At 42.5% G+C, this 27423-nt stretch overlaps 2 protein-coding genes across 3 annotated transcripts in view; one reads left to right on the top strand and one right to left on the bottom strand.

The window, feature by feature from the left end:
* Positions 1-19208: 19208 nt before the first annotated feature.
* Positions 19209-21014, bottom strand: LOC119699124 (basic proline-rich protein-like). Its single transcript, XM_038132169.1, has 3 exons — positions 20992-21014; positions 20113-20890; positions 19209-19922 (listed from the first exon to the last, which is right to left on the bottom strand). The coding sequence occupies exons 1-3, from the start codon at positions 21012-21014 to the stop codon at positions 19209-19211; spliced, it is 1515 nt and encodes a 504-aa protein (XP_037988097.1).
* PPM1B (protein phosphatase, Mg2+/Mn2+ dependent 1B) overlaps positions 20167-27423 on the top strand; it is a 61110-nt gene continuing 53853 nt past the window's right edge. Inside the window, exon 1 of one of the 2 annotated variants that reach the window (XM_038131275.1) lies at positions 20167-20380. The gene's annotated coding sequence lies outside the window, so the exon portion shown is untranslated. The remainder of the gene's footprint in view (positions 20381-27423) is intronic. The other variant, XM_038131276.1, reaches the window with a different exon arrangement.

Raw genomic sequence — 27423 nt, 5'->3', positions numbered from 1 at the left:
TGCAAAAAAAAAAACTGGATGATGACATCCAGTTGTACCTAAAATAGAAAAGACTAGCAAGAGGAGGTACTATGAAATGGCATTTGGCAAAAATTATTCACTCTCCCACAATCCTGTTCCCTGCCGTGTCCTTCATATCCGTTATTGATCAGGTCTTCACTCGATGCAGAAAGCCTCTCTTTGAGCCCATGCTTGAACTGCAATGACAAAGTAGGTCATTGATTAACTGGAAGTATGACAGGCAGCTCCTCCAGTCAGGTCGTGACGTACTCTAAGTCTTGAGGGAGGAGAGCAAGCGATGAATCAGTAATGTGAAAAGAAAGAAAGCCCACAGGTTTTAGTCTTTTGGGAGGACTTCTCTTGGCAGCATAGTTAGTAGCATTACCCTCAGCAAGTTGACGGCTATGCAAATTCACCAGAGAAGCTTTTCAGGTTTCCAAAAAAAGAAAAAGAAGAAACAAACAACTAAGATGAAATTCTCTTACCCAACTACAGTACCTAGGGAATTTTTTACTTTGCAGGCAACCAACTCATATGGGCTACTCCTACTCATTGTTCTCTACTTTTAGGTATAATATATATAATTAAGCACTGTATAATTAAGCAGTTTTACATGCATTGGTTTCCACCGCACTGTCGTTTGGCAGCAACTCTGTAAGAGTCCTTGTCCCTAGCTCTGCTCCATAGCTGCCCACCTCTCCTGGCTTCCAAGCCCTCAGTGGTAGATCCTTTGCATTGGCACACTCAGAGAAAGTCTCAGGGCTACTCAACTCCAGCAGCGCAGTGCAGGACAGTCCTGCAAGCAATTCTGCCACCCCACGCACCTCATTGTCCCAATGTGACCATTGTCACAAGCCTCACAGATATCCTCTTCCTCTTTTTTCCCCGTGCCCTTGCACTTTCCAAGCAACAATTGCAGCACACACTGGTCTTTCATTAGCTGGCTTGCACCATTAGTAACATCTAAGGAAGGACGGTGCTTACACCACAGAGCAATTCCCTGTCAGACTCTCACTGGGAGAAGAACAGAGTTGTGTCTTTGACTGAGCCAGAGGCTTATCCTGACCATGCTGAGTAGCCAGTATTCCCTCTTCCCCTGCCCCCACTGGATTTTTTTTTGTTCCAAAGTTGCTCACCATGTTCCATGGCCGCCACTGCTAGATATCAAATCTGCTCATCAATCAGTTCAGAAAGCAGAACAATGTTGCCTCAGCACTATGCACTGTGTCACCCAGCAGCTTTCACACACACATTTTATATGTTTTTTTTCCAAAGCATGGAAAATCCACAATTTCTACTGCTGCCTCCTCACTGCCTCCCACTTTTCTGCCCAATAAAAGCTAGCTCAGCCACTTGCAAACGTTTTTTTTTCAGATAGTAGCACTGCCCACAGTCAGTCTATATATTGTGTGCAGAAAGAGAAAATGAAACAACTGGCATTTATTTAGCTATTTTTGGCTTGCAGAGCTGTGGGACTCATCATCTCCCACGCACTTCTGTCTCACGTCCGAATCTCCGGTGCCCTGACAACTCCAGCCCTCTACACTCTCAGCCTGCAGCTGCAGCCGCCTGAGCTAAGCAGTGACTACTTCCACGGGTTTAAGGGGGAAAAGTATGCATAAAAATGAACTCAAGTAACATTGACTGGTTTAAATTCAAATCTGTGATTTTTATTTTCATCACAATTACATAAATATGTAATATATGAATAGAAATAAATATTACATAAACATGCATATAGTCAACAAATTATATAGAGAGCTATAAGAGAGTCAGATTCTCAATATATTTGTGCAAAGAATTTGAAGTAGCACTGAACATTGCCAGAGTATGTGGGTCACTGTCAATGAACAAACATAATTTGATTCTGTCACACTTCAGCTTTATTTTTAGAAATTTTATTTTCTTTTTTATCAACAAAGAAGGAAAATTAAAGAATGCTGAAAAACAATTTAACATATTTCTGTGTTTGTTAAAAGCCATTGTAGGTAACAAAGTGATTAATGAAACACTTTAGTCCAATCATTTTCTCTGGCACTTGCTTCTTTCCTTTCTTTCCTTCTTCCATTTGTTCCCTCTTTCCGTCTTTTTTACTTGAAATACCAGCATTTGTGCCTGATCTTGACATCCAATTTATCAAATGTATCAGTAGTCTGCGTGGCAGAGCTCACAGTGTTTGATGCTATTAGTAACTCTTAGCTAATGGTTACCTAAATGCTACAGCCATGAAAAAAAAAAGATGTCCTAAACTATATTAAATGAAGTAGCATGTACTGGAAAATTACCAAGATTACTCAGCAGTTTCATTTTAGGAAATCTGCCTGTTGCTAGAATAGAAAAAGCCTTTACTAGTCCCTTTCCAGCAAGAACACAGAATACAAGGATACAGAACAAGCACGCATTTCCTTAGCTGAATTCATCCACTGTCTATTTAGACAGAGAGTGACATCAGAAGTGCCTTTAGGGGTTACTTAATCAGAAAAACACTACACAGGATATAAAGAATTTTAAGAAAATTTTAAGAAGGCCTTGAAGCAGGCCTTCTTGAACACCTCCAAGCAGGCCGTCTTGAACACCTCCACTGTCATGCTGCTAGTCGGTCACAGCAGCTGGAGTTTCCCTGTTCAGATCCCTGTGTGTGGTCTCAAGGGGACTGAGGTCCTGAGATGCTTTTTCAGGCCAGATACATTCCATGGCCGTGGAGCTGAAGTGAGGAGCAGCTCTTACCCCAGGACATACCAAAAACCTGGACATGAAGCCATCCCACCATTCCAGGCAGCCTCAATGGGAGTGAGCAGAGATTGTCAGAGCACTTGGGGGTCTCCACTGCCCAGGCAGGTGAGATGCTGAGCTGGGACAGTGGCTGTTCCATGTAGCCCAGGGATTTGCTCTTAAATGCACCAGAAGGGCAGAAAGGGGATAAATAAACCTGTGGTTTTCCCTCTTGTAGGCCTACTCACTGGATTACTCACTCACAAGGGCTCTCTCTCTGGAGGTGTGACTGGACGTTTTTAGGCGTGAGCCTGTGAACTCCAGTTTTGATGTTTCTCCTGGGATAGCTTGTGGTGAAAGAAAAGGAAATTCCATGTGCCTCCTTCTAGGTTCTGGTGGCCTGTGCTGGCAGAGAGATCCTTTTTCAAAGGTAACTCAAGAATTAGTGTTTCTTATGTAATCTCCTGCAGTTAAATATGAAATAATCTTTGAAAAATCCTTTGTTCTGAATCTGTTGTATGGTTACCAAAGAGGAGTTCTCCTACTCATAGCAAGTTTGGAAATAAACTCCCCCAAAATCACAGAATATGTTAGTTTTAATAGCTGATAGAAAGCATAAGGAAATGAGGATTTTGCCTCATTTTTGATAATTTAATCTAGTGTTTATCAACCCACTTTAACTGTAAGGAAAACTGAAGAAAGAGCAAGCTATCAGAAGATGGAGTGTTGCTTCCAGCAGCATTTGATAATGAGTTTACTAAAATAGACACTACTTTACACTTTTGTATAAAATACAGCTTAAAATATATGAAGCATATTGAATATTTGCTCTCTGTGGAAAGACTACGTGCTGAGAATATGTTCCAAAAAGGTATGTATATGCATGTGCATAAAGGTATATTGCATATATATATATATATATATATATATATATATATATATATATATATATGTACAATAATGAGTTTCATGGGAGAAACAGTTTTCCACTCTCCCCTGTTTACAGTCAAAAAGCAGCAATGTCCTGCAAGATTTGATTTTGACTAAAATGTTTGTAGTAAAGCTATTACTAAATAGCATTATTGAGTGACCATACTTGAATAAAAGTATTTCTAATTTTCCTTGTGAGATTTCTTTGTGACATGCTCGACATTATTAACAGATATGTTGCTAACCGATCTCATTTACAGCCTGGGTTAAGTGCTGAAATCTTTGGGCTGTGCGTGGGGATTTGTCAGCCCTGCCTGCCCAGTGAGTAAACAGCACTGATGTTTGGTAAATGGGACTCTGACTTTGTCCTTGTGGTTGTACTTACAGCCTGGAAGGCCAAGTCCAACATTATGGTGCCTTTGAGACTCAAAAACCACTCTGCCCTCGGAGCTTCTTGCAAAACCTTCAAGGGGCCTGCATTCTTTTGCAAGGTGTGCCTAAAGGTTACCTGTTCTAACGACACTAAAGTTCACTGCTCCATTCAGCAGGGCCCAAGGCCCCAGCAGAAAAGTTCCAGCTGTGGCTGAAGCCTCATAAAAACAGGCAGAGTCAGCAGCACTGCCAAGGGTACCCTTCTTTATGCAGTGTATGGAGTTAATTTGTAATTCACAGAATTAAAAAAAGTCCAAACAAACCCAAGTTTTTACTAAGCCTACTAGAACACAGCAATAGCAAATGCAGAGCAGCACTAATTGCCTGAAATAGTAAGTACATGATGGAGAGACAACTAGAACCCTGAAAAGGAGTTAGTTGGTGAACCAAAACATAACAGGAATAAATCCAGGAAACATCCTTCACTTCAGAATAATGAAAGAACAAATTCAGAATGCATTTGCCACGCTGTTGGGAGAGCAAGAAACAAGGGTCTGCAGCTTAAACGAAGAGGTTAAGCCATTTCTGTTTACACAGATTTTAACATATCTGATAGAACCAGGGCCTCTGTTTTGTAACTAGATTAGCTGATGTGAATCTGGCTGCATCTGTGTGGCATCACTGCAGTAAGTGGGATTCAAGTGGATGACTAATCGTGGCAGGGAATTGGGTTTCCAGGCTGGGCTGTGAGGTGGTCAGGCAGTCAAATAGCTGTGTGTAGGTATACTCATGAGTAATTCTTAGTCCATTCTCTGCATCCCAAGTGCAGACATAGGACTGATGAAATTTCCCTAATCTTTAGCAAAGTTAAAGACAATCTATATATTAAAGCTAAAAATTTCTCTAAAAATTCATATGAGAAGGAATGAAATGTGCTTTTCCTGTATTGCTGTACAAGTTGGGGTATTTTGGGTAATTATATATCCTATATGAAATGACAGGCTGGAAGAAAATGAAATCTGTTTCAGAGGAAAATGAAATATAGAGTATACAATTTAACTTTTCCCTGGAAATTAAGAAAAGTAGAAGACAAGAAAACAGCAATAGTTTCAGTCTTATAAATGCTCATCTAGTTTGCATTCAGAGTCTTTCAATAAATGCCACAATTAAAAACTCCTTCAGAACAAAATTGACACGATTTTCCTTATTACACAGATGGTGATGTCAGCTACATAACTTCATTTGTCATAGCATCCTATTACCCACTTGAAATTCTGAGTGATGGAAACAATTAAGATTGGAAGAGCAAAAAAAAAACTCCTCATGTTTCAATCAAGTGATGCGAAATCCACCTGATAAGCAGATGTTGCTCAGTTGTTTGTCAGTGTAATGCAACTACCTAAATTATTTTATTTACAACCTGAGGCTTTCCTACCAGCTTACCATATCTGTGTTAGCTTTGCTTAATGAAAATAGCTAAACAGAGGGATTTTTTTTTTTTTCTAACCCCACATGTTGAGCGGAGAACTCCTACAATATTTTAGGAAAGTCGGGGCTGTCATTGTTGTCATCTAGACAAAAAGCAGGAGGATGGTGTTATTTTGTTACTGTGACATGTTTCTAAATGTACCTTGTGGATTCATATAACCATAGGATGGTATGTCTGCTGATGACTCATGCTGACTCACCCACTGAGCCAGAATTTACTGAGCCTTCTTCTGTGCCCACACACAGTGATATGATTTCCAGTCTGAGTGAATTCTTTAAAATTTAATTTAGTAGGCTTTAACTACAGAGACAGATACGCTTCTTCAATAGTTGCCTTAATTTGTTTTTATGTCTTATTAAACGTGTGTTCAGATTATGTTTTGCAGAATCCTTTGAAATCAATTTTGAAAATAATGTGGATAAGTGCAACTGTGCTTTCCAGAGATGAAGGTTTGTCTGAAAGCACTGGAGGTGGAAGCATTGATAATCTACTGACGCCATGGACCTAAAGGCCCAATACATAATCACTGCCTCTCTGCTGTGGTGTTAGCAGCAGTGCTTGTGGGCCTCAACTATGGTAAGTCCCTAGGCAAAGGCAATGAATAATTAATTTAAAAAGACAAGTTGACCTGATTCTGTTTTTGTTTTTAAGACTGAAACACTTATACTGCCCCACTGCAATCAACAGAACTAAATGGTATAGAACTAGGTGTGAAAGGAATTCTTTAAATGCTACTACAGATGTCTTCAGAGTGATTTTACTTTTTCTGAAATAGTAGAAATTATATGGAAGATTTTAATGGGAACATGACCAGTCCCATTATTTGTCTCTCTCCAAATTCTGGTCAAAATCTGCTGTGGTGTAGCAGCCTGAAAAGTAATTCCTGTTATTACAGTACAGGCTGTAGTGACTGAGGAGACAACCACCCCATTGAGATTCTCTCTTGGAACCAAATAAAAGCTTCTCTTCAATCGCATACTCTTTGATGAAAACTCCTATATTTTGTTAAATCAGGATTTAAGATAGTCTCATTCTGACTCCAGGATTCTTTACCCACCACACAAGCTAAGGGAGATGAAAAAATATTTTTCTTGGACTGCTTCTGCATAATTTGCTTTTTAAACTCTTCTGACAAATGACTAATGAATGTTCAAGCAACAGAAAATGAGATGCATGTATCCTTCCCCAAAATAAAAGTTATCAAATGCTTCAGTAAGTTGATTGAGGTCTCTAGACTTTTCTCCACCTTTCCAATATTCTGAAAGAACAGTTGATGCCCCAAGCCACATACCCTTCCCTCTTTCTCTGGGATTTTATGTCACTTCTCTAAAGTATGTCAGCTTTGACAGTGTTTTGGGGCTGTGTGTTTTACTTCTCTTGCTCCTGCAGTCAGCCAGGCATGATTCCTAATCTGCAAGAATTCATCTATGATTCTGTCTTCTCATCTCTGGGGTTTACTAAATTGCCCGGTCCTCTAAATCTGAAAATGCTGGATGAGTGGACACTTCATCCCCAGTGGTTTCGGCTTCGCTGACTCCCTTGTACTTTGAGTGTACAGTCCTTTGTTCTGCTTTTGGAGAACAAAACCCCCAGACTTTGTCTTTAGTCATACCTTCCTGCCTGCATCATTGTTCACACTGGGCTTTCTTGTAATTCTGTCACTAGACTTCAGAAGCTGTTGGGTTTTCTCTTTGAGTTAAATGTGCTTGAAAATAGACTATAACTTCTTTTTGTTACTTCAAACTTCAGTGATCATTAAGATTCTGTATGTAATGGAGCATGATACAAGGAGAGCCCCACAGCTGTATGACAAGGTTTGAATAGAAGTTGAAATATTTCTCCCTGAGTCCCCACATGTTCTGGTCATTAACATTCCTTCTCTTGCTGTTGCACTGCTGCTCACAGTCTCATTCGGTCTGAGACCATCCACGATTTCTACGAAACAAGCACAAAAGACTCAGCTCTGCTGTACTCCTGTGAGAGGGATGCTCTGTAGTAGAGCTGCCCACTTTTGACATGCTACAATGTTCTCAAAAGAACGGAGAGGCCCAAATACTGCACTCCATCCTTTGCTGCAGGACACAGCAATTTCCTGAAAGTGCCATAATTACTGAATATATCCATCAGGTTGCTTGCAGCAAGTTCCCCACATTGAAGAGATGAATGCCCAAGAAATATAGCAGCTGAAAGTAGATTAATATCTCCAAGTAATTCAGTCATCTCACTGCTGGTCTCCTGCTTTCCAAGCAATGCTACAGACCTGTGAGGAGAAAAGAGTGATTACTAGATTAATTGCTCTGACAGTAGCTCATTTCTAAAAGCCCTCTTTCTCAAGGGGCTCTGGTCCTTCTTATGTTTTATTGCTGGGAAGGAAAGGGCTTCTAGAAAGAATGGTGTAAGAAATAGGCTATTGCCAGTACCAGGGCAAGTTATCTTGCCTACAGGCTGTTCCAGAGAGCACAGAGAATAAACAAACCTAGGGGTCATAGCCACTGGATGCTCCAGCTCTATTTGATGTCTCCACAAATACTGTATCTTCCTCTTTTACTCCTGATTTGCGAAAAATATAATGACGGTGTGAAAGTGATGTGCTGGTAATTAAAAAAAGCAACATTTTTTTCAAGGAGTGAAAATTCCAAAGCCCCCTCTAGAAATAACTGCAAATGAGCAGTTTATGGTGTTTAACCTAATACTGGCCTATCTTAGGTAAATATACAAGATTGCAAAGCCTGTATCCAAAGGTCCCTCTCTAGCCGAATAAATGAGCACTGAGATTTTTCTGTACCTCTGTAGCTTATGCCCTGCTAGCACTAGCTAGTCCTAAGTACCATACTGTGATATGGAAGTGCCAGCAGTGTGTTTGGCAGTGTCCACTATGTACTTACCTCTGTGCTTATTACGCTTCAGCTGTGGAGCCTCTCTTAATTATTTTTATTTCAAACACTTTATGAAAAAGCTGACCTTATTAACATGTCAGAGCTTTGTGCAGTAGTGCTCTCCGGTTATTATGTTGTTATTCTTTCTTTTCCAGCTTTCAGAATTTTGCTGTTATTAGCCCCTTTTGAAATGGACTGTAATGTTTACATTTTTTGAATCTTTTTAGACATGTAAGATACTCACTTGGCTTCTCCTGGCAGTTGTACACTCTGCGGTTCCCTGTAGCACTCTCATTTGACTGTCTTGGAGTTCCACCTGTTCTTCTGCTTTCCCCCTCCTTCCCTGTGATTTGTTGCATCCATGGCAGAGCTACAGCACTGTGTAACTTCCAAAAGATTTAATCTCAGTGGAGCACCTGCAATTGTGCAATCTCATGTGTTCGATAAATGCCCCACTGGAAAGACTTCTCCCATACTGTAACAATCTCATGTGTTCAATAAATGCCCCACTGGAAAGACTTCTCCCATACTGTAACAATCTCATGTGTTCAATAAATGCCCCACTGGAAAGACTTCTCCCATACTGTAACAATCTCATGTGTTCAATAAATGCCCCACTGGAAAGACTTTTCCCATACTGTAACACTGGCTTGCTATTTGTTAAGAAACACCTTGATTTTTCAAATTTCTCTCAGGTTAAGGGTATCCTAAAGGTTTGTGAGCCAAGTCATTTATTTGGACATGATGCTTCTTTAGAAATAACACTCCTTGTGCTTGCCACTCTTACTTGAAATCACTGTTATAATAAAGTTAAGCTAAATAAGGGGGGAAAAGCTATACTAGTAAAGCAAGGGTTAAGGTTCTGATTAAAACATGGAAACAAACACACAAACAAAAAGCAGAGAAACAAGAAAATCCAATTTCAATACCTACATTGTTCTGGCAGTTGCTCACAGCTTGCCTCTGGGAATCAAGGAGCCAGTACAGGATCAGAATCAGGATCAGGATCAGGATCAGGATCAGGATCAGGATCAGGATCAGGATCAGGATCAGGATCTACTTCTCTGCTGGGTTTTTCCTGCCCCTGCCCAAAGCATGAGGGAATTCCCAACTGTAAGAGAGGCTAAACGTCAGAACATTTTTTTTGGACCATTGCCCTTCCCTTGCTTCCTTCAATTTAGAGGCCATTCCAATATATAATTGGAATAATATATTCCAATATATTCCTTCAATTTAGAGGCAATTCCAAATGGCAGTTTTGACCAACCAGAGTAGTATAGGTGAATGCAAATGAAATCTGTTTCCTCTTGCCTCAAATGGAATAATCTCTGAGATGCAGTGATCCTTTGACATGTGATTTCCAAATGTAGGTTTACCTTCCTGCTTGGAAAGTCAGTTGAATTATAACTTGATTTGGGTCTCCATTTTGCAGGCAGTGCAACTTCTTTCATGAACTTTTTTTTCATGCCTTTTTAAGATCTCCTAAATTACATATAATAAACCTATCAACTGTACATCAGAATCTAACCTCGTAGCTTGTGAATAATGTATTGCTTTATTCATAAGGTTCAGACATGAGATGCCACTAATAATGATGATCAGTTTAGGGTCTGGAGCATTTTCTCAAATAATTTAATTCCTCTTACTTCCTCACTTTATTATATCAGAAACTTCGCAACTATCACAGTAACTTCCAACTCTAATTCCCTTAGCCATAGTTAATTATAGATATCCTGGCAGTTGCAGAGTTATTTATTCCAGAGTTTCTTGATCATGAGCTGGCTAATCAGAGGTCTTCTGGGGGCCCTTTCACTTTCAGAAATACTGCTTTTAAAATGTCAAGTCCTATCATCAAGGCTTTTTTGGTTTTGTTTCATTTTTTGTACTGCAGAGTATAAAATTCATGAAACTGCTCATTTCCGCAAAGTGGAACATTCACATTTAAATTCTGATGTCCCCTTGTCACTAGCTTTTGATAATCCTCAAAATTAGAAAATATTGTCTAATAATTTGAAATACGCTTATTTAGTTGGGGGATAGGTAGCCTGTTAAAAAGGTGTGCTTTACACATTTCTCTGACCTAGTAGTTCTCTAGCTGGCAAAAAGGGCTTTCCCAACATGCTTATAATAACTGACAGTCCTTTGGTGGAGTGTGGGATCAGAGTTTGTAACCTTCGTTGTGCAGAGAGTCAACAAGACTGTTCTTATTTTATATTTTCTCTCATTTAACTGTAAGTACTAACAGTTTATTTTTTGTGTTTCAAAAACATAATGAGATTGTTTTTTCCTTTGAGGGGAATCAGTCCTCTACTTTTTACCTGGCTTGTATTCCTGCCAAGACTGGCGGCCCTCTGGCCTGAGCAGAGCTGACCCCAAAGGCTGTGATCGTGATGCTGGTTTGTCTTTGCTGTAACAGGAGGGAGTCAGAGCACTCGGTACCTCAAAGGAAATAAACAGCACACTTCATGGTGACACTATTATTATGGCTGGCATATTTTGATCATCTCATTTTCTCTTTGATACTGATGTACAGTAAAGTGTGAACATTATCTTTGAGCTGCAATCTGATCTTACTGAGCTTTAAGTGCAGCGAAGGGCAGTGGATTTTCTCTTCGGCAGCAACAAGAACAGCAGGAGCTCTGGAAATTGTAGTGGCAACAGCAGCTTCTGTTGTGACAGTTCTCTCGTAGGTCACCATGGTGAGAATGTATCTGAGTGTTGGGTTTTTTTCCCTGTCCAGACACTAATATAATTTCTAGAATTCAGAATAGCTTATATAAACTATTACCCTTGTCATGAATTATATTCATGCAGATATGCTAGCAAGAAATACACACATTTTCTTTTTTTGGAGGGATTTAATACCTAGACAAAGGATTGAACAATACTTTTAAAATCTTAAAACAGTTGGTTTTTTTTGGTGTATTGTTGGAAAAAAAAACCAAACACCATTAATTGAAAAAAGGGGTAATAAGCAACAACATGGAACCTTGCCTACATTGTTTTGCTTTTCTTTGTGAAGATTCATTATATGCTTCTGTGTTTTAAAATTAGAACTGTTAATGAACTGTGCAAGACAACATGGACGTACCTGGATGTTGCATGTGGAAAGCAAAGCTCTTTGCTCAGAGCTTAGAATTGAAATAGCTGTAATGTGACAGTGTCTGACATGGGCAGCTTTGATGGTCAGGGACAGCATACATCGAACTACCAGACAAAAATGCAGAAAGGGAATCATTAACTCTTTTTTTCCTTGTATGAGGGGCTTCATTTGGAGTCAGTGTTACCCTTCCTGTCAATCCTACTGACTACCTTTACGTCCCAAGCTGGTGTACAGCCTGTTGATCTCACTGGAGGAGTTGGCTGTTGGCAGCTCTTTAGCTGAGTCACCACCAAGTGTTTCCATTAGCGAGTTCGCAACAGTCCCATCTGCAGCTCTGGCGTGCTGGGCCACTTCTTCTGGGGTTGTGCACCACTGGCATGGATACCAACAGCACTACTCAGCCATTACGAGAATTAAGAGAAAGGGGCCCTTCCCTTGCCATGAGCTGAATTTCCTTAGTTTGATTGATTTCCGGCCACTTTTCCTTTCTACTTAAATGGCTATTCATCAGTTGCATGCATGTATAAATTACTCAACAGCCCGTGCTGCAGTTCAGCAGAAACTTCAGGAAAAAGTTCAGTGCTCTACTGGACATGCATGAAGTTTCTGTCAGAAGACCTTTTTTTCCCCTTTGTCTTGTGAAAAAGAAACCTCCTCAGGACCTGCTTTGTTCATTGTTAATGTTTCAAATGTGTATTAGGGCTGCCCTTCACACTACACAGTTTGGTTGCTGGTGTTTTTCCCCTCAGAAGGATGGTGAGTCACATCTATTCCAGTTTAACAGCTCCTCTGATCTTAACAGAATGCCCTCAGCAGAAACATCCTTGAATAATACAGACCATTCACATAGATCAGATTGCCTCAGCCTGATGTGTTGCCCCATTCCAGGCAGCTTCACTTACCCATGAGAACAGTGTGTGCTACAAGCCCCCGCTCTAACTGGGGTCCTCAAGCTGTTATTCTTCCTCAGCAATGGGGATAAAGAGAGATGACAGTGAATGGAAATGTGGGAAGGTATTTTTAAAGTGTCACTGATTTTATGTGGGAAGATATTTTTAAAATGTCAGTGATTTTATGAAGCAACCTTTGCCACTCTCCCAGGTAATTACTTACCATAGTTACTGTAAGGAAAGGTAAAATATTAACAGTATTGATAATTAACAGTAATAAATTAATTGAATTAACAGTAATGATAATTCCAAATGAATTAGGAAATATCACAAAGATTATATAGGAAGCTGTTAACTTGTCATTAGATTACTATTAGAGATTATGGTTAGGACAGAAGTGTAAGTGGGCAGCAAAAAATAGCAATGGAATTGCATTGACAGTAAGAGATCTCTGTTAATATCTACATATGTCAATGATAAACTCTTCGGGCTTATTTTTATTTTTGCTCCCAGGCTTACTTTTGAATTTTCATTAGAATGGTCTCAGCTATAAAACTTCGTGTCTATGCAGCATTTGAAAGATGTTTGAAAATTGAGAGGATATTGTTACCAGAATTCATCTATTTTATGGAGCTTAAAAGCAAGCTCGTTAGGGAAACTCGATTGACTTCTTCAATAACATAAGCTTAAAAGACGATAAGAACATAAATATTTTACAACTGACATACTTAAGCTTTTGGACTATCTCAAAACATACTAAGCTCTTAAAATACTTCAGTCAAAGGTAGAAAAGATTAATCTAAAGTTCAGATAGTCAGTGAAGAACAAACTAGGGTAGTAATAAAGATGAAGACACATTAGGCATGGTGGATGAGAGTAGTCTAAGCAAAAGGTGGTATTCTAACACCAAAGAAAAATGTTTAGCAATATTTTAGACTGGAGCAGGAGACATCTCAGCAAGAAGTTAACAAAACTAACACTTCTGATCTGTGTCCTGCGCTACCTAGAATGTTGCACTGAGTTCTGAGCTTCCCAGTGGCAGAAAAGTGTGAACACACGCTCAGAAGTTACTGAGTTAGCCAGGCAAATTATTCCTTATCAGCTAGGATGCTACGGCAGCCTGTCATAGCTGAAATGAACACATTTTCCTTTGGCAGCTGGGTGAGCTGGGAGCACACACAGAGGCAGCTATTACAGCTTGTCTGTGGCGGAGTAACTTATTAAGCCATGCTAAGTCATGGCTTAATTACAAACTGGCTTGACAGCTTGTGGCTGTCTGTCCCTACCCAATTTAACAACATGAACAAAGCTGAAGTGAAGGCAACAGAAATAATCATGGCACAACAACCCCTTCAGTTTGTTACATCTCAAAGCCAGCTCATGGCCGCTTGTGTGCATCTCCGAATAAGTACTTCCATACTGCCAATTAAGGGCCTGTGTGAAGGCACTTAACCTGTTGCCCAGCCACGCTTAAGACTGCATTTGTCATTCTAATGCTGAAGCTGAATGACATTTCATATCATGCTGTGATAAACTACCATATTCTGTCCTTCTTTGTCATCTTTTTGAAGTGATGAACCCCCAGCAGCTAGAGAAAAGTTCTTATACTAAGGTCTTGCTTTTATACTCTTCAAGTTAACTGCATTTCTATTTCTCCATCAGTTTAAATGTATGTGGTTTCCTAGTTTTCCTTACTGTTGGTACCCCTAAGCACTGGGTCATTTACAAATTTATCCCCCACCACTTTCGTGTATCAGCATTATTAAAGAAAATATCTAACAGGTTTAAGACCAAAACTTATCCTGGGCGCTGGGGGAGTGTGGCGGGTTGTGATGGTAGGAAGAAAAAAGAACCACCTTTACTCAGACACCTGATTTCTGATCATTAGATTTTGCTTTATCCTCTATGGATACTCCATCACCTGCATTAGTCTCTGGTACTGCTCTGCTAATTCCTGTCATCTCCTCCTTTATCTAGAAGTTGAATGATATTATCAAAGGAAGATCTTAGGTTAATCTGGTAAGGCTCACCTTTAGTAAACAAACATTACACTTTCTCATTTCCTGATATACTTACTTTAAAAAGTTTACTACCAGACAAGTGATTTCATTTGACACAATTTTCTGACTTCTGGAACAGGCATTATCTGTTCTTTCTGCCCACAAGCTGTAGACTGTGTTTTACTTTCATCTTACATATAATACTAGCAATTTCCTTTTCCTCCTAGCTATTAGCCATCCTGCCCTCCAACCCCATGTTCAAGATCACCATCTTTACTGAAAATTGTGGCAAAAAATACGCATTTCATTTTAGAATCAGATGTAGACCATTTCTAAACCCCACTTCTTCCTCAACGGAAAGCAACATCACTTCCTTCTTACACTATTATGTCACAGCTGGATAATATCTTGCTGCCTTTTCAGATGCAATATACCATAAATCAACCTGCTTTTCCAGATAAATTCTCCCTTCATTCTCCCACTTATTGATGTTTGAGATTCTTCCCGAACCAGACCTTTATTCTGTTTAATGCTCTCCACTTGTAATTCTTACCCCTCTCTTGATGCCACTTCTTTCCTACTTATGCTTGAGGCTTCTACCTCAAAACCATTTTGCCTTCTGTGAGATACAGGATCCCAATCATTTGGTTTTAAGGTACCTAAGGTTTCTTCCATGTTCAAGTTTTCATTATACAAGATGATTTTGTTGCCAGGTCTCTTCACTTATCACAGTTTCCCTTTCTGAAGTTGAGAATGTTCTATTTTTCTTTCACCCTTACCTTTCATCACACAAGTTGTGATCACTGACTCCAGGGTTATTACTTACCATCAGGCCTTTGAGGGCATATTCCTGAACCACCTAAAAGCAATACTATTTACAGGCTCAGTGACAGAGAATTTAATTCACTACCACAGTCCAGAATGTCTGGCCCCAACTATGAGTAGCATGTATTCTCCAAATTATTAAATGTTAATTTGAAATCTCACTGCCTGTTTCTTTGAACCAAGCAGTACCATCTCTTCAGCAATATGGAGTTTTCTAACTAACACCAAACTTTCCACCTGGAGTCTGGAATGATCCTAGGGCTCTCTTCTCTCAGTAAAATCATCTGCAACCATCTTTTCCAAAAACATATCAGAATTGAATTTTGAGTTGCTTTATTATTTACCTTTTATTTGCAAAACATCACTTCTTTGACATAGAATATTACAACACACTTTTATTTTGACTTCTGTGTTTGCTCAACCACAAATTCCCTTTAAACCACATGTTCTGGTCAGGAACTGAGTGTTCTTTTATCACAAGAAGGGTGTCCTGAACTGTTTTCTAAAATTCCTCCATTTTTTTTCCCCCAAAGTACTGGAGATAGTATATCCACTTTTCAATTGTTTCATTTTGACACAGTAACATTACTTTTTTGTCTTTGTCTGTATATGTCCTTTTTTCTTTGCTACCCATCCTACATTCTTTCTATTCCCCATTGCTGTATTAACATTTAGTCTTCCTCTTGTTGAGCAAAATCAAGGCAAAATATTACATGAAACTTTCAAAATTTTCCCTCTTCATTTCTTAATGTGAGGATGACCTTATTATCTGCGGTGATTTCCTTCCTTTCTTCACAGATGGTGTAATCTAGAAGGGGTACACAGGCAAGTGATGAAGAACTAACTACTGTTGTTTAGTGAATTAGTTTCCATGGGAAGTTTACTCTGCTGAAAATGAAAGAGATTGTTTGCTTTGCAGATAAAAAAGTAACCATGTACCATAAACATTGTCAGTGTCTGAGAATGCCTTCTTGTGAAACCAGATCAGCCACCATTTGTCAAACTAATAGGAAGGCCAGCTAAAACACTAGATGTATACATGCTTCAGGCAGCCAGCTAACTTTTTTTAAAAACAGAGGTAAAAGGTGAGAAAATTACATGAAAACACTGTCAGATCAAGTAGCTTCCCAAAGATACTGATTTTTGGCAGGACCTGATTTATAGCTCATTAATTTGAACATTAAACAAATGTAATTATTCAGATTTGTCAACAGCTACTGCTAAAAGGACGAATCACCTCACCAATAACAACAGAACATTCAAAAATGGGACTTTTAAAAACCCTGTAGAAGAACTCACCTTCATTCCTCTTTAGTACAGTATCAAAGCTGTTTGCAAATTACCTTTATCCAATACTATCTATTTCCTATTTATTACCATTTCTGTAGTGCATAGTTATTTTCATCACAACTAAGAATAAAATGGACACTGCATGTATTAAAAAATGCTGACTCTTTCAGGCATGCACACATCACCGTTGATCCAACACACAAGTATTCCCACAAATATCCTGCCTTGGTAATCTTAAACAAAGCATAACTGGAGCCAGCCATGAAATGGCACAAAATCCCTGGATTAGCCATTAACTCCACATTGCCACATACGAACCATTATTTCACCTACTTATTACTTCACAGCCCGCCCCTGCTGCCTGTCACTGCTGCTTGCTTCTTGCCACACACACGTCTTGAGCAATGCCAGCGTTGAGTTTTAGCCCACAGAAACCAGCCAGATATGCACATTTCTACTGATTAGGAATGTGCTGTTTACACTGGGTTACAGACTCGTGTGCACAGTGTAGGTTTTCAGTTAATCTCTAACATTTAAGCAGGTCATGTTTGAAAAGCAGTAGGGGATATCACTTATTACTTTAGTGAAAATGCAGGGTAATATTTATTATTTTGGGAAGTCCATTCTTCCCAAAGAATTGTAAAGGTTGTACAGCTACTGAGATGATACAGAAAGGAAGTATTTTACTTTTTCTAAATTTGTTATAAAGCCATACATGAAATTAGAGCTGTAGGTGAAAGGAAGGGGATCAGAACCCCTGTAAAACCTAGAAGCAAGAAGAAAGGCAGGGTCAGAAGGTTTGAATGACAACTAAAAGCCTAATTTGTGATTTTTTGCAGTATTTCTGTAGATTTTTGTTTTAGTTGTCACTAGGGGAAGAGTGGCTGCTACAGTAAATCAGAGAGAAGAGTAGTAGCTGAGTATACAATGTACAAGCTGAGCAAAATTATCAATGCTACCCAGGGTATCTCTCTGGCAGGTACCCAAGAAGCAAAGTAGAGGATGCAAACAGGGACCTGATAAAATTACAGCCCGGTTTCATACCTGCTGAAATCTGTGCAGGATATACCATTACTTTAGAAAGTCTCAAGCTCTCAAAAAACTCCTGGTGAATCTGTTGAAATAAAAACAGTTTCAAAAATCCAAGAAATATCTAGGCTAAATAAATTTTGCATTAATCAACCCTAAGATATAGCAATTTTTAGGCAGATTTGTCATTGCTTTAATAATACATGAATTATATTTAAATGACTATGAGATATAGGCCTGAGGAAGGGGAAAAAGAAAAAAAAAAAAAGAAAAAAGATCCCTAGCTATATAAAAGTATCTTCAGTCCCAGATCATGTGGACACTGCAAAGTTAACTAGGTTGATTGGCAGCTGGGTCTGGGCACTCAAATTAGCTTGTCTGTGAGCAAGTTCTCTATAACAGAAGGGGAACCGCAGTCTCAGCATTCTGGCTCTTTCTGAACTGGCTCACGAGTGCCTGTGCTGAGGCAATCTAGGTTTCATTCTCATTCAGCTCTATCAACTGGTAGGGAGCTCTGGGAAGCAGCCCTGGCACACAGGGGTGAGCTATCCTATCTTCTCGGTGTGGAGTCGATGCATTTGAACCCCCAGAGAGCAAAGCACGGGCTCTTAGAGCCGCAGCTGCATCAGTCACCTGAGCGAAAAAGCGCCCTCAGAGCTCTCTGCAAGGATTTTCTAACATGAGTGGCGGTGCCCATGACCTTGGAGGCAAAAGCTGCACAGTGTTTTCTGCACTGTGGACATAACTCTGGAGGCCCTGGGAAAACAATCCCATCATGTTCCTGTGTGGAAGACTGAGAGAGAATTTCAGCTCCAGATAGAAAAGCTCCTATCTTTTTCAGGGTCAGTTCCTTTAGCAAACACTCCAGAAAATGAATAGAAGAATAAATAAAAATGCTATACGAACAGTGTTGTGAGCCGTGGTCTCAAGTCCAGCATATTAAAGTTTGGGTTCTCGGGAATGTAAGGCAAGGATATCGCCCTGTTCCAGCTTTCCAGGAAAGCCTATAGGGTATGACTGCAGCAGCTGGACCGCCGGACGGAGCTGTAGGGGCAGGAGTGGGTCGCTCTCCAGCGAGGAGAACCGCAGCTGGCTTCAGCCAGCCGTTGACTGAGAAAGGTGGGAATAGCACGGGATTACGAGGGATCAGACAGATTTTCATGTTCTTTCCTGAATAAACAGTTTTGCTTTGGGGCAAGAAAGAAGCCGAAGGGCAGGCGAGCCCACGCTGGGTGTTCATTACGGCCTCCCGCGGCGGGGCTGTCGCTGCAGCCGGAGCGGCCGGCGGCGGGAGCGGCTGCCCATTCCTGCGCTTCCCACCTGCCGCGACTCCGGGCTGAGAGGAGGCTTAGGGGTGACCTAATCACCTTCTACGAGCACCGAAAGGAGGTTGTGGGGGTCGGCCTCTTCTCCCGGGCAAGCAGTGACAGGACGAGAGGGATTAGCCGCAAGCTTTGCCAGGGGAGGTTTAGGCTGGGCATCAGGAAGAATTTCTTCACAGAAAGGGAGATTAGACATTGGAGTGGGCTACCCAGGGAGGTGGTGGAGTCACCATCCCTGGAGGTGTTTAAGGGAACACTGGATGTGGCACTCGGCGCCACGGTCTAGTTACATGGTGGTGATCAGTCACGGGTTGGACTCGCTGAACTCAGGAGTCTTGTCCAACCCGATCGATTCTGTGACTCAGTGATTCTACTCTTCAGGCGGCCCCGGTGTCAGCAGGCTCGGTGGGGTACCAGGGGCGACCCCGAGACGCCCACTCGGACACCGGAGCGGGGATGCAGCCCCTCTGTCCCGTGAGCCGGGACACGGCACTCGAGCCCCGCGGGCAGATGGGAAGGCAGAGGAGCGAGACACCTCCAGCCTGGCTCTTCGGTGCGGTAACCAGCAACCCCGACCGGCGCCGGCGGCAGCCGCGGCTCCCGCCTCACGGGCCGTGCGAGGTGCAGCGGGTCCCGCCTGGGGCGCCAGGCCCCGCCCCCCTCGGGCGGGACACCTGCCCCGCGCGCCCTGATTGGCTGCTGGTGATGTAATCGCGCGCACATACGGGTACTCCCCACTGCCCCCCGTGGGGCGCGGGGGAGGTCGCGCGCCTCTCGCCCGCCCCGCGACCAATCGCCGTGCGGAGCGGCTCGGCGCGCGGGTCGGACCGCGCTCCGCTGCCCCGCGGGCCGCACTTGATTGGCAGGAACAGCGGCCAATCAGAAAAAGGCACCCGCGGGTCGGTTCACGCCCCCTGGGCGAAGCGGCGGCCGGGGCGAGAGAGGCTGCGGGAGTGGCGGCGCTGGGAGCCAATGGCCTGCAGGCAAACCGCGCCGCCGGGAGGGAGGGGATGTGGCGGCGGGAGGGAGGCTGGGAGGGGCGAGGGCGCTCGCCGACAGCCGCTTCCGTCAGTCCTGCCCGAGGCTGCGAGGCCGGAAAAAAAAAGTGCGGAGACAGACGGAGTCCGTGCGCCGTCGTCTTGACTGACGAGAGCCGCGGCCAATAGTTACCAAAGCAGACGGGGGAGACCCAATCAGAGAAAAGCTTTTGGGCGGGGCCTGCGCGTGAGCGGCGAACGCATCTACCAATGACAGCGAGGAAGGGCTGTGCCGACGGGGCCGGCGGCCAATGGCCGGCGGGATGGGGCGGGCGGGGTGAGCCTGGCCCCGCCCAGCTCTCCCGAGCGCGGTGACGCGGGCGGGGGGGACGGCGGCTCCAACATGTCCGCGCTGCTGGCGGCGCTCCGAGTGCGCGACCGGGCGGCGGCGGCGGCCGGCGGCGGCCAGCGCGGGGCGGCGCGCACCTGAGCCCGAGCCAGCACCGCCCGCACCCGCGCCGGGCCCCGCAGCGCCGCCGGGCGCCGGGGGACGCGGGGCACACAGGTAGAGAGAGTGACCGGGGCTGAGCGGGCGGGCCGGGGCTGGGGCTGCGGCGCCGGGGGAGGCAGCGAACACGGCGTGTGGCGGGTGCGCTCCCGGCGAGCGAGCGGGCGCCGCGAGGCCCGGCCGCCGCCTTCCTCCCGCCGCGGGAGAAGAGAGGGCCGGGGCCGCGCTGACACGGCCCAGGCCCCGCACGGCCCTGGGGCTGGGGAGCCGGCAGGCCCGGCCTCGCGTGGGTGGCACCGGGGAAGGCGCCGGAGGTGTCCGGCATGTGCCGGCGGCTGCGGCCGGAGCCGGGCCGGGGGGCGGCCGGCGGGCCGGGCTCGAGCACGTGCATTGGCCGGGCCCCGGGGAGCGTCGGGCCGGGCCCGTGTTCCCGACGGGCCGTGCCGGTGGGGGCCGGCGGCTAGCGGCGGACACGGCCCCGGTGTCGGGGGAGAAGCTGCCGTGACGGCTGGGTGCTTGCGATGAGCTGGGGGTGAAATCACAGGCGGATGGGCAGTGTCTGGGAGCCTTTAGGCGAAAGGAGTTGAAGGCAGTTCTTACTCGTAGTTTGGAGCTTGCTGGCTCTGCGACCCCAGTGGATATACTTCTACTATAATTTACAATAATACCTCTCTCGGAAGGAGGGCGTCATTTTGATGAATTTAGTTGGAGGCAGCTAGTAAAATCTGTACTTGTCTCATTTTGTGTACTGCGGTAGGTTGAGGGATGTGTTTATACCGTGGGGATGCAGGTGGTGGGTGAAACCACACGTGTTTGGGAGTAGTGGTACAGGAAGGCCTGTGAATTTAGGAGTAATAGCTAAACAGGCTTCTGTGTGTTGTGAGAATTAAGGTGGTAAGTTGGCAGGAGTCTAAAGGCTATGGAGGAGGGAGGCTTTGGGTGGTAGGGAAGCCTGTGTACAAGTTACAGGCACAGTGGTAACAGGTTGCTACAAGGTTCTGGACTTGTTTTGTTTCGTGGCCACTGTGGTTAGACTTAATGTGCGAGACCTTCGTGTGTAATACGAGCTGGTATGTGGACAGCAAGTCATGCGTGTTCCTACTGCTGTGCTTTGGTTTGTCTGCTGCTCACACTGGGAGCTGAGAGAGATGCCCTGCTGTCACCAGCTCAGAGAGTTCTCTTTCTGTGTGTGGAGATGGGCTAGAGCAGAAAGCAACGTGGTCTGTGTCCTGGAAACTTGAGAGGATCTGTGAGTTGATATTTCACCTGTAATGAAATGGAAAGGCTGGATATTTGTTGTTTGGTTCGTGGAATACAAACGGGAAAACATGTAGCAAATGTCCGTTGGGATCATGATACTACTTTTTCAAGAAAAGTCTGCACGTGTGCTGGGGAGCTGTAGAACTGTAGTTATATATGTTTTTGACAGGCATCAAACACTCTAAATTTCTGCCTGTTAGGTCATCAATGCTGTCTTCTTGTAGGTAAATTTTCAAGGATGACTGTGGACTATAGGAAGGTGAGGGGGCTTGGGTGGATGTTTGGGTATGGTACAAAATGGGGGGAAGGATGAATTTGTACACAGGGTGAAGATTATGTTAGGATATGTATACATGTGTGTATCAGGGGAATGGTATTTGTGCAAAAGGGAAACTGGAGTTTTCGTATTGCTGAGTTAGTTAGTCTGTGTATAGAGAGAGGAGGCAGGCGTTTTTGGCTGAGGCTGTGAAAAGTTGAAATGGTGTGGGGAAGGGATGATGAGCAGGCTTCAGGGTCCTGTACAGGTTGGAGGCTATGGGGATTCTTTGCTGCTCATTGTGTGGAGAGAAGGACTTTATAGTTATGACACCTGGTGAAAATGAAAAAAGTGAATAAAGATGATGAGGCAGTTTAGTACTGTTATGAATACTACTGGATTAAAGGAGGTTACAGGACAGTCAAGGGGTTTCTGGTAAAGTGCTTTTTTTGTTTGTTTATTTTGTTCTGTTTGTTTCACTGGATAAATTGACCATTAACTTTAAAGATAAACTTTTGCTGAAACTAGCACTCATCCTGGTGTTGACAGGTCAGCAGCTAACTAAAAGCACTTAATGTGGTGTAGACAAGCTCCCGTGTGTATGTGTGGGCTCGGGCTCCAGTGCATCCATTATATGTATTTATTACGTGCATTTTCTGTACCTTAACACTTAACTGAGTTTGCATATCCAGAGTATATGAACTCTTCTACACTGGACTTGTGTTTGAGAGTGTGCATCAACACTTGAGGGTCAGAGATTTGTGAAGAGATGATCCATTTAGAATGGAAAGCTGCTTGGATCAGTTGGAAATGAGGACTAATTACGTGCGTATCTCATGTTCTGAAGTTTGGGATTGTATGTTCTCTTTATTTGCAAAGGCCCTCACCTGTTGTTCTGCAGATATTTAGAGGAGGCTGTTACATAGGGCAGTGATTTAATTAAAGCACACAACATCAGGATGAGGGAAATGTAATTAACATAGTACGGAGCGGGCTGCATAGAGGGTGCTGAGAACTCATTATTCTTTTATAGTGGTAGCCATGAGGTGATCAGTTAGTAATGTAAGGAACCAGAGAAAGAAATGAATAGTCTTGTAGTTATCCTGGACCATCCAGTTCTCGTCTCTGGTGTGCATTGCTCTCTTAAACTTTTCTAATGATAATCGCTTATGTGTGCTTCTGACTTAGTTAGCTTGTCTCAAGAAATAAAAACCTGTTACAGTTGAAATTCAAGCCTGTGAAATGTGTGTTGAACAATCGTTTCACGTGCTCACGGTCATAAACTACTGCTCTCAGAGGTCCAATGGAGAGTAGAGAGTATTTTTACATGAATGTGTTGCTTCCATATTACAAAAGGAAAACACACTAAAATCTGCTCTTAGTAGTGGATATAAAAATCTGTGTTTATGAAGTATTTGTATTACTCTTTGGAGCAGGGCTTATTTAGACTGCAGCAAGGGATGGGGGTGTGCGTAGAGCAGTGTTCAGTGGGTATTGAATGTCCTCCTTGAACGGAGCAGGCTGCAGCGCACCTTGCTGAATGCTGCCACAGTGTTCAGTGGGACAGAGATGGGCTTGGCTTGTCAGTGTGGTTTCTGTGGCTTGGTTTGGTCTTGGTAGTTTGTTATTTTTTGTTTCTTTTCAAAAAAACCACTGAAAATGAAAATTGATCATTTGGTAGTGCCTTGCATCATCAGTCCAGTAGGAGTGCTGTTAGGTTTACTGCTGTAGCTTAGGAAGTGGGAAATGGTTGTTCTTTTCCGGTCAGCGCTGGAATATAATTAGCTAACCATTGGTTTTTACAAGCATGGTCTCTTCCAGGTGAATGGGAAAGCCTTGGTGAAAAGAATCCAAGCTCCAGACTCCATGTTTTGACTGTGGAGAGTGTTTAATGTGACAGGCCATGCATATCTTTGTGTCCATAGAAGGGTTTTTTTCTTTCCCTAGTATTGATTCTTTCTGCCCACTACCTTAATCAAATATGCTCTATTTTGTTTGGGGTTTGATTTTTGTAGTTCTTGTCACTCGTCCACTGATCTCTCTGAATTCAGTGCTGTACTTCCCTGCCCTGTAAAAAAGAAGCATTCTTCAGATCTTGGGCCTTTTAGCAACTGAAGTGATTCAATCTGAGTATTGTTTCTCTCAGTAAATTGGAGGAGAGCAGTGGTAATTTCTTTGGAAAACAGTTGAAATCAAAACTGCTGCTGCCTGGGTTCCTTTCTATGTATTACTTTTTTAATTCTGTGCTTCAGTTTATACTTGATGGTCTTCATGATTTGGCTTGTAGCTGTAAAGGTGTGAATTGTACCTTTTTCTTTCTCACTGTCTGTTAGCAGTGTGAATGCAGCATAAATGTTTCGCGCATCTTAGAGGAGTCAGGTTTAGCCCCAAGCTCCAGCATATCAGGTATACATAAAATGTTCAGGGAATTTAATGTCGAAATCTGGACTAGTAATTGCAGCTTCTCAATAAAAAACAAGCTACCCAAATAGAATGACCTCTGACTGGACAAGCTGAGAAAGGAGAAATCGAAAGATGATCTCTGATGTAAGAAAAAGGATGCAGAGTTTCCGGAAAGATTATCAGTACCGCTTTTACTTAACAGACAACTTTGCAAACTCCTTTGCTGTTTGGATGTTTTTCAGCCTTAGACGGATGTCTAGTGTGGGAAACTTTGTTCAAACTGCTTATAATTTGCTCAAGGCTTGTAGAAATTTATATTTGTATCATATGATAAAGTCAGATAAATATTTGGAAGAATTTATGAGTGTCACTCCGGAAGAAAACTGGTCTGAAAATCTTCATGAGATGGTAAGAAATACTGATCTGGAGTAGCTCATCTCTAGTTTCTAGAGATGAGCATTTCAGCTCATCTCAGTTTCTTGAGACATCATTGGCATGTTGAAACATAAGGGTTGCCAGTGAGTGCGGGTTAAATTAGTCTTCTGGCTCTTGGAAAACCCTGTGTTGAGAGGGAAAGCACAAAGATGTTTTAATGTAGAGAATGATGGCAGAAGGGAAAACACAGTGTCTCAGCAGACAGCAGCCTTTCTTATAACTTTGAAGGAAATTACTCAGGCCCAGGTATTTTTGTTCTGCTATGAAAATGTTATCCACAATTCTTTTTTTCCCTGTGCACCATTAGTTTCTCATTAACATTACTTCAGTGTGTCATTTTATGATGTCACTACGTTACTAATCTCCTGGTGTAGATTCTCTTCACCTTTCATGGGAAGTAACTTTATTAATTGAGTTTTCTTTCAAACAAGTAGTACAACTAGGTGCTTAAGTCTGTTTTCACAGGAGTTAACATGAAACAGATGAGAAAAACATTGCTGAAGGATGCTTCAGTCTGGGCTGCTGGAGAATTTAAAATGGCTTTTTAGTGAGTATGGTAATGACACGTCAAGAACCACAAACTTCCAGTTAAATTACAAAGGAAGGTGTTAGTAGTTCTTTCAGTTTTCATGGGATTAGTGTGTTAACAGAAAATGTCATCTTCAATAATCCTACTTTTGTGCCTGCACCCCAATATAGGAACTTGACCTTTACTGAATGCAGAGCAAACATGGCTCTGCATTGTTAGCATATGAATTAATTGTTTTTATCAAGGAGGCAGTGAAGTAAGATTATAAGGATTTGTTGAGCAGAGGAGGTAGCATCTTATTGTAAGTTTTTCATGCAGTACTGCTTCAGTCTGTTCTCAGCAGTTTGTGGGTCCTGCTAAAGGCAGGTATATGTTTGAAACTCTAATGATGATCTTCTATTTAAAATTTTATAGAAAAAGAAAAATTGGTAACAGGAGAGAACATCTCAATGATGGAACTATTTGCAAAGAACTGATGTTTTGATTCAGGTGGAATAATGAATATTATGTTGGTCAGCTTATTCAAAAAGAAAAAACCCCTCTGTTCTGGGTGGCTTTGTTGGTTAAGCTGATATGCAAGTCATAAAAAGCATTATTGAGTATGTGCTGCTCTTCCTTTCCTATCGCCACCTCCAATGCAACCATTGATTGAGTTGTCCTTTCAAGGTTGTTTGAAAAGTTTTGTAAAACAGTAATTGTAGGTGATGCATGAAGTATGTAGATCTTTGGTGGGCTGGTTTTTTTCTTTATTCAAAAAGCTTTTCTAGAATATCCCACTAGCTTTTGAAACTCCTCACCTGTAAAGAGGTGGAAACAAAAGTGGATGAGTGGTGGTACACTGCTGCTATCATTACATCAGGAAAAGGAGCAGCCTGTGCAGGCCTCCTTTCTAGGGCTTTTAAGGTGCATGTTGGCAGTGTTAAGTATGTGGGTTTACTTCCTGCTGCTTGAGGCTCTCATAAGTGAATGGACAGTACCTGCCACATTGATTATATTTACATTAGCAACCAGTATGCTGCAGCTGAAGAAGGTTGTAGAGTGAAGCTGTCAGTTAGGTAAACTCGATGTCCCCAGTGTGTGTACTTCATGGGGTTATTTCAGACTGATTGTAGTCTGGTTCTGTGGACTGAGTATGTTCTAAGCTTTCCCAGAGTTTTGACGTAGGTCAGTCTTGGAGATGTTCAGATCATTTGTTCAGAAACTTCTATGAGCTGTGAGCTAAAATACAGGAAGTGGGTGACAGATTGACTTCAAGAGCCTGCTCCTCATTCAAACTGACATGTCAGTACAGCTGTGCCCGCTAAAAAGCACGTTAGAGCACTGCAGAGGGTGCTGAGCTATGCAGGGGGACTGGGTTCTACCCTCTGCTGCTTCCTAAGTGTTGCCAGGCCTGTGGAAATTGTCCTGCTGCTCTCTAAGGATTGCTTGTTTATCGTGGCTGGTAACTAAATATCTTTTCCCAAATTATTGTCCCTAATTTTGAAATTTTGTGTGAAAATGACTGCTGTTAAAACCACAACAAATTTTGGAGAGTAGTTGTTTCATGATTTTATTTCAGTTAATCAAGAATGAAACTATCTGTGTGAGCAGCAAGTTATGAAGCCTGACTTCCTGTGGCTTTGTGTCTTGTGGTTGGGTATAGGGTACTGTGAGTTCTGTACGCATTCTCATTTGTTTGGGGCTCATTTGTTTGTCCTGTATGGGATGATGGTTTTGGTAATGCAGCTGAGCTTCTGCTGCACTTGTCCTCAAGGGGTACTAGTTTGGATGTCTCTCCTTGATGTGACTGTTTATTTCCACAGAACTCATAGGACCTTATTATTTGTGAAATATTTACTCTTTTGTAAACTTTTGAGTTGTATTTCAGTGAAACTGTGGGGACACCGACAACACGCACTGTAGCTTGGCTTGACGGGGTTTTGTTTTATTTTCCACTAATTTTTTTTCTTGTTTTACTGTTTGTGTGTGTGGTTGGTTGTATGTTTTTTGTTTTTGTTTTTTTTTTTTTTTAATAATTACCACTGTTTGAAGTTTCTTCCAAAAGAGTTAAAAGTATATTCCCCTCAACATTTCAGGGAATATATCTAGAAGTAGGAAATTGTGTTCTTCATAGCAGCTTCTTAAGGGATGCTGTCAATCTTTTCTTCATAAGTTAGATAAAATTCTTTAGAGTATTCAACATGCTTGTTAAACCACATCCAAATAAATACTGACAGT

Source organism: Motacilla alba, chromosome 3 (genome assembly GCF_015832195.1).
Source record: "Motacilla alba alba isolate MOTALB_02 chromosome 3, Motacilla_alba_V1.0_pri, whole genome shotgun sequence".
Taxonomy (NCBI): domain Eukaryota; kingdom Metazoa; phylum Chordata; class Aves; order Passeriformes; family Motacillidae; genus Motacilla; species Motacilla alba.
The sequence above is the reverse complement of the archived record's forward strand: the minus strand, read 5'-3'. Positions and strand labels throughout refer to the sequence as shown.